This window comes from Tachysurus vachellii, chromosome 6 (assembly GCF_030014155.1).
Source record: "Tachysurus vachellii isolate PV-2020 chromosome 6, HZAU_Pvac_v1, whole genome shotgun sequence".
Classification (NCBI taxonomy): domain Eukaryota; kingdom Metazoa; phylum Chordata; class Actinopteri; order Siluriformes; family Bagridae; genus Tachysurus; species Tachysurus vachellii.
The window spans coordinates 25,769,836-25,782,663 of NC_083465.1; the positions used below are offsets into that span (position 1 = coordinate 25,769,836).

At 38.9% G+C, this 12,828-nt stretch overlaps 1 protein-coding gene across 1 annotated transcript; it reads right to left on the bottom strand.

Moving 5' to 3' along the window:
* Window positions 1-545: 545 nt before the first annotated feature.
* On the bottom strand, window positions 546-10,457 carry LOC132847634 (von Willebrand factor A domain-containing protein 7-like). Its single transcript, XM_060873109.1, has 16 exons — window positions 10,337-10,457; window positions 9,966-10,174; window positions 9,598-9,870; window positions 9,343-9,436; window positions 7,384-7,497; window positions 6,215-6,395; window positions 5,816-5,985; window positions 5,495-5,607; window positions 4,272-4,388; window positions 3,875-4,084; window positions 3,038-3,170; window positions 2,769-2,921; window positions 2,557-2,649; window positions 2,211-2,479; window positions 1,334-1,627; window positions 546-1,208 (listed from the first exon to the last, which is right to left on the bottom strand). The coding sequence occupies exons 2-16, from the start codon at window positions 10,167-10,169 to the stop codon at window positions 831-833; spliced, it is 2,796 nt and encodes a 931-aa protein (XP_060729092.1). The 5' UTR covers window positions 10,170-10,174; window positions 10,337-10,457; the 3' UTR covers window positions 546-830.
* Window positions 10,458-12,828: the final 2,371 nt, after the last annotated feature.

Below are 12,828 nucleotides of genomic sequence, written 5' to 3' on the forward strand. Positions count from 1 at the left end.
TTGCCTGCATGGAAAATTAGGATTTGTCTGTGCTAATAAATGTTGCATATGGATTCACACAACGCTGCATTTGCTGCATCATTACATCCTCTCTCTAATTTTATTTAATATAACATTTTCTCTCTTCTCCATTATACTCACTTTTTTGCATTGGGTCATTAATCACAAGTGTTTCACTCTTTCATCGTGTAGCTGCTGTTGATACGATATTGTTTTTTTTTAGTTGCCTTCCATAGCCTAATATGAATGTTTATGCTCCATAGCCTTGTTTTTAGTGTTTATATTTCTTGTTACTTTGGACTGTGGTTTGTTTAGTTTATCCATTCTATACTGCGGAGATAAAGACTTACAATTGCACTGGCCTTCGCTTCTATTAGTGTGATGTTTTTTGGTTAATCTTTGTAGTAAGTAATCAAAAGTCCTCCCAAGTTGTGTAAGATTCAACACACCCTGAAAAATACTATAGAAACCTCTTCACATGTAACCAAAATATTGGTCGGTTGATCTGGAATTACTGTATATATACAAAAAACATTAAAAAAATGTATAATTACACACAATGCCCTTTTTATTTAAATAAACAGTTATGTAACATCCCACAACAAACAAATGCTAGCACTTACTGAAACAAAAAAAAAGAATGTTTATCCCTTATAAAACTACATACTAGATAGATAAGTGAAATAATAATAGTAAAAGCCTTATAAACTTTTGCTGCATGTATGCATATTATACTGTAATAGTGAAGGATTTCCTTCTAGTTACTTACTTTTTATGCTGATATTATTCTATTTCAGATACATTTACATATTCTCTTAGTGCTGCAATAATCAGTAAATTGAGATTCCTATATGAAACCAAAGACAGACTAGTAAAAACAATCTAAATTCTGCACCATGAATGAGGAGGCTTGGTGCAGCTTTAGATTTGAAGCAGGTGGCAACATTTCCCACTGTATCCACAGCAACAAGTTCCAAAACTCTGTAACAGCAAGATGAGCTATAGTCTACCATAGTGACATTCATGCCTGTGGCACTGAGCACACTGGTGGTGTGAAGTGTGCCGTTTCCCTTGAGGACTCTCACACTCTGGATTCCTGACACATCAGTCACATTGGCAGTGAAGGACCATGAAGAGAAGCTGCAGTTGCCTGAGCAGTTAGCATTTACATTAACTGCGGCACATACTGGAGGAATAATATCTTTAACCTTAACAGAGTAGAAAAAGAGTCTGTCAGTATATATATATATATATATATATATATATATATATATATGTGTGTGTGTATAAAAATATCAATTCCAGCATATACTTCATAATTGCCGATAATTACCGGAGCAATGACAGAAAGACGCAGCACAACATAGTTGAAGTCGCTTGCATTTGGTGCTTCAGCTGCAATTGTCACAGTGACATCAGTTCCAGAGGGAGTATTTTCAGGAACAGATAGAGTTACTGTGCCACTCGCACTGACCCCACTCACAAGAGTGATAGATGAGTTATAGTGAGTGTCAAAATTGCGATCATTGCTGACGCTGATATTAAAGATTCCTCCAGTGCCACTGGTTGCAACTGTGAAAGGCAGAATGAATTGTGTTCCTGGTTGCATTGTTCCAACTGGTTGAGTCTGCAATTATATGAAAAAGAAAGTAAATAAATCCACTTTGCCAAATAATGAAGGAACATACTTAAAAATTATTTTCTTCTTCTTCTTCTTCTTCTTCTTCTTCTTCTTCTCCATTTTTCTTTTTATTAATATTATTGCTCAAACACAGACGTTGCAGTGTGACTTTATAGTAATTGTATGTTTTCTTCTTTTTAGTATTATTATACTTTGATATAGGAACAGTAAACTTATTAATTTAGAAAAACAATTTGTATGTTTGTTATGAAGTTTGGCGATGACTAGTGGTTAGTTAAGCATTGTAAGAGTGGCTATTAGGATCTTGGTCAGTTCCCTGGCCAAGGCCCCTTTAGCAAAGTTACAGCTAGCTCTAAGAAAATCATGACGCTTTCAACCATCTTACATTTTACAATGATAGATTGCCAACTCCAGGACCTGAGATTGTCAAAGCCAAGTGAATGAATACTTATACAGTATGAATGAGACACATTATATCAGTAATTGAATAATAAAAAAAAACTTTGTAATTATAGATTATTGTGCCTAGTTAAATGCAGATTTTGAACTTTTTTGGATTCAAACTTACAGTTATGTTCACACTTGATGTCTGGAATTGAGTTGGTGACTGTCTCTGAAAGGTGTTATCTGAAGATCGAGAGGGACTGAGCTGTCCAAGCACACGAACAGTGAACTTTCCTGCTGGGATGCTGTTGAAGGTCAGCATGTACTGCCCACTAGCTACCAATTCTAGTATCCCGTTAAAAGAATTTGAAGTTGAAGTTTCTATCAGAGACACCTCTGTAGGCTGTATGGTATCCCCACCGACCATGGTCATCAACAGGGTGACATTGTTGTCTAAATGAAGGGAAAATAGAGAAGAATTTTTAGTTCAGATTTAATTGATTATCACCATTGAGGAGTTGTTCACTTACTTGCTAAAGGCCTGCTGTTTAATGCAACATAGCTTGCATGAAGCCCTTGTGAAAATTCTACAAAGTCAAAGAGGAAGTCAACCTCGCTTTGACCTGAAAACATAGTGAAATAATTACTGACAATGTCTGAGCATTTTCAGAACCATTAACCACATTTTTAAGTCAGTTATTTATGCACAACTGATCAGGAGATATGAACAAATGAGTATTACCAACAACTCTGATGCTGTAGGGCTGTGTTGATTTAATGTCAAAAACCCACCATCCAGTCTGATCTGCAATATTTGGTTGCACTGTGTGAAAGTTACCAACTTTCTGAATAATCCCCAAAGCCCCATTCAGTTCAGTGCTGCTCTGTGAGACTCCTGGGTTTGAAAATTACATGGTTATAAAAGTGCCTTATAGTATTGTGATATAATTCAGAGTTTTTAAGCACCGTATCAGAATAAATATTTAATGATTCATTTCACATACTACACACCTGAGGGACTAGTGATGGTGTATTCTGGAGAGTTCCCTGTTATGTAAATGATCAGGTTTTGCACAGACGTATCCACAAGTGCTGACAATTTTTCAGCTTTTGCTGGGTTTCTTACAGCCTGGAAAAGCGTGACCTGAAGAAGAAACGACGTTAGTTATATGTCATGTATTTAAATTGGGAAGAATTCTGTTGTATGTATCGTTTACAATGTCCCTAATACTACAACAAATTAAGTTCATAAATCTTACATCTACAATCATACATCTTTCTGTTTAATGAGTTTAAAATAATAATAATTATTATTTTCTAATGCTTTTGTTGACAATATTTACCTGATATTTTTTAAATGTTCTGCTCTTAATTTAAAGATGTTAATACTTTATTTATTTTTTAGTGTTGCTCATTAGTCAAAACTAATATGAAATAGTTTAGTTAAAATAAAAAAAGGCTTTTATTCCTACTATTTCAGAGTCATATATATGTTCAATCAGGTGATCTAGGCCTTAAAAGACTTCCAAGTATGGCTCCAGCCTGGTTGGAACAGAACAAGGGCTACACCAGCCCTTTTGATGTTTACTAATTAATTCATGCTTGATTTATTAAAGTTGGCAGAGTGAGATGTAAAAGTAAATATAACAAGAGCAAAATAATAAAAAAATTATTATTATAGAATAATTTGTTTATTCATATAAATTAAGTGCTATATCCTTGTTAGGATAACCGTGGATCTAACACCAGGAATATACTCTAAATTGAATGAGAGTCAAAAGCTTGGTTATAATGCAACTAAGATTTATAAGTAGTATTATACTATTATCAAAGTATAATTTTAATTACCAGTGTAGATCTGGATGTAACTGCAATAATATCAGTAGCTTGGGACAGAGTATCTTTGGTGACCTCAATAGCGCTGCCCCCAGAGGCCTGAGCCAGGTCCTGGTAGACTTGTGAATTGAACAGCTGAGGGGAGACTAGTTGCTGGCCATCTGCGCGGCCAGCACTCCTGCGACGCCGAGAACTAATGGTGTTAGTCAGCATGAAAGTCACCTTCAGTTTGGGAATAAAAGAAGATTTAATCAGCATTTTGCCAATTTTGCATATTATCTCATGTTTATGTAAATGAGTCACGATAAATACAAAACGAAGAATAAATTATCGGTAGATAATTCTAAAAAAACTCAAAATAATATCAAGATTATTTGACTTGTATATATGAAGGTTTGCATGTACTCACTACAGACTTTGTTCTTTCAATCAATGCTTGCACAGTGTTTTTTAACCATTTATCTTTTGCATCAGCATCAGTGAAAACAAAAATCTGTGTTTGTGCTGGAGATCCAGTGAGGGCAAGCTGCAACAAAAAGTATGAAACAAATGTTACTTATATACTTGTGATTTATTAAGGCTTTCTAAATCTTACTAAAAAGGTATTAGGTAGAAGGCCAGCTTGGAACAGGAATTTTGACTGGGTGAATGACTTACTTACTAACTAAATGACTACCTGGCTGAATGTAGACTTGAGTAACTTACTGGCAAACTGAGTGACTAAAACTGACAAAAGTAACTAAAAAGATTGACTGGCTGCCTAATCGGCTGTATGACATATTGACTAATAAATGACTCTCACTAACCAAATGACTGTAACGTAGGTTTTGGGTTTTGTTTCGCATTGTGGTTTTTATGACTTTTATTTTGTAGCCTTTTTCTTACCTCTTGTGTCTTTTAAAGGCTTAATCTTTTAACACATGTGACAAACAACCAACCTTGCTATGGATCTAGCGGTGAGGATTTTACACCTTCATCAGTGGATTTGGCCTACTGTATAGAGGAGTTTGTGGAGGAATTTTGTCGCTGCTAATCGGCAAACGTGGCATGGCCCAGATCCTCCAGTGCTCCATAATCTGGGACCACCACTGCACCAGGACCTTCTGCTCCACTGCTTACGTCTGCAAATGCTTCATGGCCCAGGTGCTTCATCACACCAGAACCTACTGCTCCATGATCCATTTCTGCCACAGTTCCACATCCCAGATCTACCATTGCCCCATGGTCCACATCGACCACTGCTCCATCAGGACTAACACTACTGCATGGCTCAGGCCCACCATTGCACAATGAGCCAGCTCCAGTCCCGCTTCAAGAGCCTGGCCCTCCACCCCACCCCTAAGACTGCCTCCATCTTTACACCACCCTGCTGGACTTTATTGTTTTGGGTGGGCATCAGGAGCCACCCTTAGAGGGATTAGGTTTTAAGTTTTTGTCTTGCCTTTTGGTTTTAATGTCTTTTATTTTGTAACCTTTATTTTCTTAACTTTTGTGTCTTGATTCCCTTCCCTCATGTTATCTTGCTTTGTGAATGTCTCATGTTGTGATTGGTTATTGTTCCTTGTGTGTTTGTGACCCTGAGTGTTTTTGGCGGTTGTTGTCCGTTATAGAAATTTTGCCCCTGTGTCCTACCTGGAGTCCTGAGAGACTCATTTCTGGAGAATCTCCTCCATTACTAACTGTAAGTGCATTGAGTTGCTGTTTAAACTCATCAGGATCATTTGTTCGTATAAGTGGGCCATAATCTGAAATAAATTGTAAGAACAGAAGAAATCATTTATTTATCAGCCCACAATACTTATGTAAGATAAGTCAAACAACATTCATCATAATGTTTTTAGCATTTTGCACTTCTGTCAATTGTGCATTGACCCCCCCATTGTACTATATATATATATATATTGTACTATTTAGAAATGTATAACAATGCTGCATTCTAGAAATAAAGCTTACCAGGGTCATTGAATGGCACCAGGATGTATTCTGAACTTTGAGATGCAGTGCCTGTGTTACTGTCAATGATAGATGAAGTAATTCTCCTGACTTCGTTAATGTCATCAGACATGCTGCTAGTGGTGTCGATAACAAAACAAAGCACCGATGTCTGGCTGAGTCCCAACATTCTGAGAGATAAGAGCAAGAGAAGTGAAATACTTAATTTTGGCATTACTGAGCAGATAAACCTGTAGAGGCAATGGAAATGTGAAGATGGAAAACATAACTCAAGGAAGTCAATGGACATGGCACACCTACTATCAGTAATAGCAGTAACAGAAGTGAGTATATGTGGTTGTTATTTTTTATAACACTGCTTAAATCCAATTTTATACATTGAAAGACTTTCTCTGATACCTAAGAAACTCAGAATCTCCAACTGCTGCTCTTATGTCCTGCAGTAGTTCTCTGGTAGCAGCAGTGGCTACTGATGCTGCTGCTTCATGTAGAGGACCGTGACTGGAGCTGCTAGTATCCTTATTTATGCCATCTTGCCCTTGAGCTGTTTGATCAAATATTCCTCCATGACTACACTTTCCTAAAGACAAAATAAAACATGTGAAGATAAAAAAGATTCAATTTTTTTTTCACAGTGGATAAAATTAGTACAAACATTTATTTTAAATGATTTTATTTTTATTATTTTAGAATTATTTCAGAATAATTTTTTTGTAATTTTATCTGAGAAAAATGATCTTTGATATTATTTAAACTGTTTAAAGCAGTGGTCCCCAACCTTTTTTTCGCCGTGGACCGGTCAATTTTTGATAATTTTACCGCGGCCCGCTGGGGGTGGGGGGTGGCGGCTATAGAATTAAATTAAAATTAATAATTTTAATTTAATTGTATTTAAACATGCCTTTTTACTCACTACAATGCTAAATCAATGAGAACCCTGAGCTTGTTCCTTTGCAATGAGACGGTTCCATCTGGGGTAATAGGAGACAATGACACCCGAAGTGTGTTGCTTATGTCCAGTTTATTCCGTTGTTTTGTTTTGGTTGCGGTCACTTCAGAAAACCCCGCTTCGCACAGATAGCATGTCGGAAATGGCAATAGGGATTTAAGTGCTGTGGTGGCAATCTCAGGGTATTCCGCCATGACTTTAATCCAGAACACCGGTAGAGTCTTAATTTGTGGGTTAAATTTGAGCAAACACAATATACACGTACACCAAGCACTGTTAATCATGAGAAAGTACCGGTGAACAGAGAGAAGAGCGATACACATCTTCTCTCCACCAAAGCACAACGCCACTGCCGCTTGCAGCTGCTCAGCTCCAGACGTCACCTAAAACCGGCCCGATATCACGATATTTTGCGCATGCCCGGTATTGGTGTGGCTTTAGCTCTCAGCTCCCGGTTAACCTCTCGTCCATGGAAAGTCGCACAAACCCGAGAGAAATACACCACAGTAAATAAAATGGAAATAATTTAATGTTCCTTGGGCGGCCTGGTACCATTTGGTCCACGGACCGGTACCGGTCCGCGGCCCGGGGGTTGGGGACCACTGGGTTAAAGCATTACCTTGTGGTTTGTAATTTCCAGAGTATCCTGTTGTTAGTTTCTGCTGTATAATGACATCCTCTAAGATGTTTCCTATGCAGTTGTTATCAGTACATTTCCTGCATGTTTCTGAATCTGCCAAAACAGTTAGGAAAACAATGTTGCATAAACTCATATCATTCACTTTCACTATAACATCCCTATATATTATTTTGTGCACAACCTAGATTAGTTTCCACATAATGTGTTAAAGATAGAAGATACATTCAAGATACATTAAACTTAGCTATGGATACAGTGAACGAGATTTTCAATAGAAATTTTCACACACCTATTTTAGAGAACAAATTACAGATTTGTAGGGTTTTTTCCTGACCAAATATTTTTAGTGGTGTTATTAGTATTTAATAATCAACCAACAAACAAATGAATAAATCAATCATGTGGGGCATGGTGGCACATTTGACTTGCACCTCTGGGGTTTAGGTTCATTTCAGTTCTGCCCTGTGTTTGTGTGGAATTTTAGGGGAGTGGTTTCTCTAGATTTCTCTAGATTTCTCTAGGACTCTAAACGTATAAACTTGATTCAATTATAAATATGGGAACGGCAGCAGGACATCAAGGATCACAACGAACAAAGGGTCTACGTGACTGCAATTACCATTTAAAGTGACCACTTGGTTGATAACAATACCAAGCCAAGGTCTACATGACCGCGATTAACATTTAAAGTGACCATTTGGTTGATAACAATTGTAACAATACCAAGACAAGGTGTACGTGACCATGATTAACATTTAAAGACAATCAGCTAAACAACAAGGTGTAGCCCAGCCATTTGGGAGACATTCAGTTCTTACACTCAATACACATTCAAAACAGAACTTCATTTAAATTACCAAAAGGGAAAACTGTATATAATGTTTGAGCAGGATTTGCTCGGGGTTCTTATTAACTCCGATGAACCCTAAGTACATCATGTATTTTGTCACTGCTATGCTGGAATAAACTTCTTGTTCTTCATTAAGATCTTCAACATCATCGTCTTATTTTTACACAACGCATTTTTTATTTCTTACACACTGGAAAGTAAATAATGTAAATAATGTCATTTCTACATCAGTTTATAATTGTGTAAACAAGAGCTACTTAAGAACTAATGGGTCAGCTCAAACTCTAAGTTCACCATGGACCCAATGCTAATTCCTTCCTTCCAAAGTCTTCAAGTCAAAAAGGCACGGGTGATTATGCCTTGCATCTCCTGTGATGTGTTAGCACCCTGTCCAGGACCATGAAACCTAAATCTGGACTACCGGTTTGACCTGGTCATCCTGAATTTTGGCAGCTGGAACATTGGCATATGTTATCATTGTTTCAGCTTATTACATATGAGTCACACATACATTACACAATGTTTTGTGCAGCAATTGCAATGTGCAATTATAATTATGGTCATTAAAATATGCTATTATGATTCTATTGTCTGTCCCAAAAGTGGCCCTTAATTTGGGTAATCACATTTTAATTGTCTAACAGGTGCTATGGAGAAAAACAATTTTTCAACCATCATGCTCTTTCAGTTTCTGTTTAGAAGCTACTGGGCTGGTAAGAGCAGGTGAAGGTTTAAGGTGGAGCATCAGATCATATTTTCCTTAACCATAGTATTACTTTTTTATTGATTCATCTACAGTAACCACTTTATCTTGTGCAGGGCTGCAGTTGATCTGGCACTAATCCTGGGAACACTAGAAGGAAGGCTGGAAGGCAAAGTCTTCCCTGAAGAGATAGCAGATTTTCAATAGAGTGTAAAATCTGGCATCTTCTTTTACACTAACACCTGTCTTTAATTTATAATTTACATTTTAAAAGACAATAAAACACAAAACAAAACTGAAAGTATGTCAATAGGAATGGAACAGAAAAAAACAGGTTAACACATCAGCAGAGAAACACCTACATACCTAGAACTAGATCATTTACCTGCTATGTTGTTAATTGGGATTTCTGGCTTAATCAGGTTGGAATATGGTTCTGTTTTTCCCATTTCAATCCAGTTACTATGACTATAGAAATCCTTAGAGAAAGACATGAACCAGGATCAGAATTACAACACAGTTGCTACACAGCTAAATTAAGCCTAATTGAAGCTCAAATGTTAAGCCTTTATTCTGCCTAATAACTAATGTCCCTTGAAACAAGGACATTTCTGTAGATATCAGTTATATGGTGTCATACCTGCAAAGTGTGTAGGATTTTACCAAGGGCTTCTCTGGCAGCTTGATAGTTCTGCTCCTTGACACTGTATTTGACAGTAAAACGTCCTTCAGTAATAAGGTCTCGTCCAGCCAAAATCTCCTCATTGTCAAAATGGTAAGGGGCATCACGAAAATGCTTAACATCAACAAAAGCATTGTGTTCATTAATGTCATTTATGCTGCTTTGAAAATCTTTGGTTGAATCAGATGAGTAACAACTTCTTGCCACTGACCGCACTGTCAGTGTGCCTGGCTGCGAAATTAAAGGCACAAAACAGTTACAATATAATAATATGTTTTTATTATAAGTAACCTTTTTCAAATATAAATATAAAACATTTTATTCACCATATCGAAATTTCGTCCCTCCTGGATTGCTCGTGATCTGCAGATATTGGCTGTTGTCTGTAAAATCGCGTCACGAGTTATATCCTGATGCTTCTTAGACGATGTCATTATAATATTAAAGGTCAGAGTCTGACTTGTCATGAGGATCATTATAAGATTTAGATAGATAAATGTCCGGCTGAGCAGATTTGTGATGATCATCATCAAAGCTGTGAAGAAAAAAATCCTATGAAAAAAACTATGCTTTAAAAGAAACTTTATACAGTATGTTATTTATTTACATGCTATCTTTATATTTCTTTCTACATTTTTTAATTAAATATATTAAAAAGCATTATAATGCATTATAATTAATGTCATATAGATCATACCTTAAAGCTTTAATCTGTAGACGACAGTAGTGGATGTTTGCTCTTTAGTAGTTAAAATTCTTTGTTGCTTGTGCTTTTAAGCAACCATACAGGGTGTCAAAAGAGTGTCTGATAGCCACACCTATTACCAGACATAGCATACATAGCATTATGATAACATCTTGGTAATTTCAAGAATGCATTATTTATTTATACAAATTTTAATTTCACACAAAAATGTTGCAGAATTCTTTAGTGAAAGTGAAGTGACATACTCAGAATTTGTTCTCTGTGTTTAACCCATCCAAAGTGTACACACACCGTGAACACACACCCGAAGCAGTGGGCAGCCATTTATGCTGCGGCACCCGGGGAGCAGTTGGGGGGTTCAGTGCCTTGCTCAAGGGCACCTCAATCGTGGCCGACTCGAGACTCGAACCCCCAACCTTAGGGTTGTCAGCTTTATCAGTTAACTGGTGTAGCTCAACGATTTAACACCAACACAGAACATGCCTTTTCTTTTTGTTTTTTAAATTCTGCTCGTTTGTGCATTTGCTCCCTCTGACACGTTGTCAGTCTCTGTCACCATGCCCCATACTCCTTTTGCTTTCATCAAATGTTCCATTTGAAATTTCCAAGTTGCCCAGTTCTCTGGCCCGCTCAGCTTTTCAATAAACAGTCTATCCTCCATTGTGAATTCCACAACACTGTTTATATCACACAAAATCCTGTGTAAAAGCAACCTTTTTTAGCGAGGATCTGGGCCCATAACCTGTTGAATTTTCACGTATGTTTTCATTCACAGAATGGAGAGCAGGAAGTAACAGAAGGTCTCTAGGTTACGACCGTAACCCTAGTTCCCTAAGGAATGAGACGCTGCGTCGAAACGCTATGGGAACGCCCCTGCATGACCGCGCTCTGAACCACGTGTGTAATCTGACCAATAGGCGTTGGGACGTGACGTCATCAGCGGGTGACGTCGCGTAAACAGGAAGCTACAAATGGCTGCGAGATGGAACAAGACGCTAGCTCCTGCGAGAGAAGGTAAGCGCTGCAGGGATGCAGGGAGTGTGGCACGGAGACGCAGCGTCTCATTCCTCAGGGAACTAGGGTTACGGTCGTAACCTAGGGTTAGTTCCCTTTCGGAACTCGAGCTGCGTCGAAACGCTATGGGAACGAGTGTCCAATCATGCCACACTGACCAGACCCTGCTTAGAGAGTGAGGGCCTCGGCACCTGCATGTAGGACAGAGGAGCCCGGGGTGGCTCTGAGGTCAAGGTCATAGACCCGACGAAGGTCAGCGGGGTGGACCAACCCGCAGCGTCACAGATGTCTTGGAGTGCCACTCCAGCGAACCAGGCCACAGAGGCCGCCACACCCCGGGTGGAGTGAGCTCGGACCCTGATCGGTGCGGGGAGGCCAGAGGACTCGTGAGCCGACACAATCGCATCCACTACCCATCTGCTCAACGTCTGCATAGCGGCCGGGAAACCCTTCCTGTTAGGGCCGTAGCAGACGAGCAGCTGCTCCGACTTTCTCCACGGACTCGTCCTGCGGAGGCAAGTGACCAGTGCTCGCACTGGACACAGTCGGTTCTGTCGCTCCTGTTCGGGGGCTATAAATGGAGGGCAGAATGCCTGCAACACAACAGGTCGTGAGGGGGCCGAAGGCACCTTAGGTCTACTTCGGTCAATGGCTCGAAGGGGGGCTCTGATAGAGCCGCCAGCACAACTGCCAGATCCCAGACAGGCACTCTGGGTCGCTTCCCGGGCCACAGCGTCCGGGGGCCCCGGAGGAAACGTGTCACCAATGGGTGCCTACCCAGCGACCGCCCCGCCGGCGGGGTGCTATACAGATGCAGCAGCTCAGAATTGCTGTTTGACTACTGCATGATCACTGCATGATCACTGTGTGATTCTGCCAGATATCCACCAGGAGTGCTACAATGATCTTGTTCCCCCGCGCTGACGTAGTTAATGAGTAGCTGCCTTATTCACGCCCCCTACGCGCATCTGTTGCAATGACGCATTGATCCACCAGGTGGCGCCGTGATCAGTGTAACAGCTGCTGGCATTAACCAATGAAACGTCTCTAAATTAAATTAAACCCATTTTGACCATTTTTAATGTCAGTAAATAATAAAACCTGTTTTTTTCCAGGTCAAATTGACTTGAATGCTTATAAATCAAAAATTCTACAATGATCAGCATTCTGTGTGATCAGCTTATATTTGTAAACATTTTACACTTGTTATGTCTATTTTGCCTACCAGATGCCATCTGATCACCCAAAAACGGGCTACACACACACACACACCACTCAAAAACATGGCATAATTTATTGTGAATAAAACTTCCTTTACACCTCTTATGCTTTTTATTATATTTAATTTATAAACAATAAACCTCATGAAATTATGCCATGTTTTTGAGTAAAATAAGCAGAAATTATTAAATATTATTTTGGATAACCACTGGTTGGTGTATGTCAAACATCCCCAGGTCAAAGCTGAC

Coding starts and splice junctions, on each gene's coding strand:
- LOC132847634 (XM_060873109.1), bottom strand. CDS start 10,169: ATGATGATCATCACAAATCTGCTCAGCCGGACATTTATCTATCTAAAT. Junction 9,437..9,597: donor AAATCCTACACACTTTGCAG/GTATGACACCAT, acceptor TCTTTCTCTAAG/GATTTCTATAGTCATAGTAA. Junction 1,209..1,333: donor GTCTTTCTGTCATTGCTCCG/GTAATTATCGGC, acceptor TACTCTGTTAAG/GTTAAAGATATTATTCCTCC.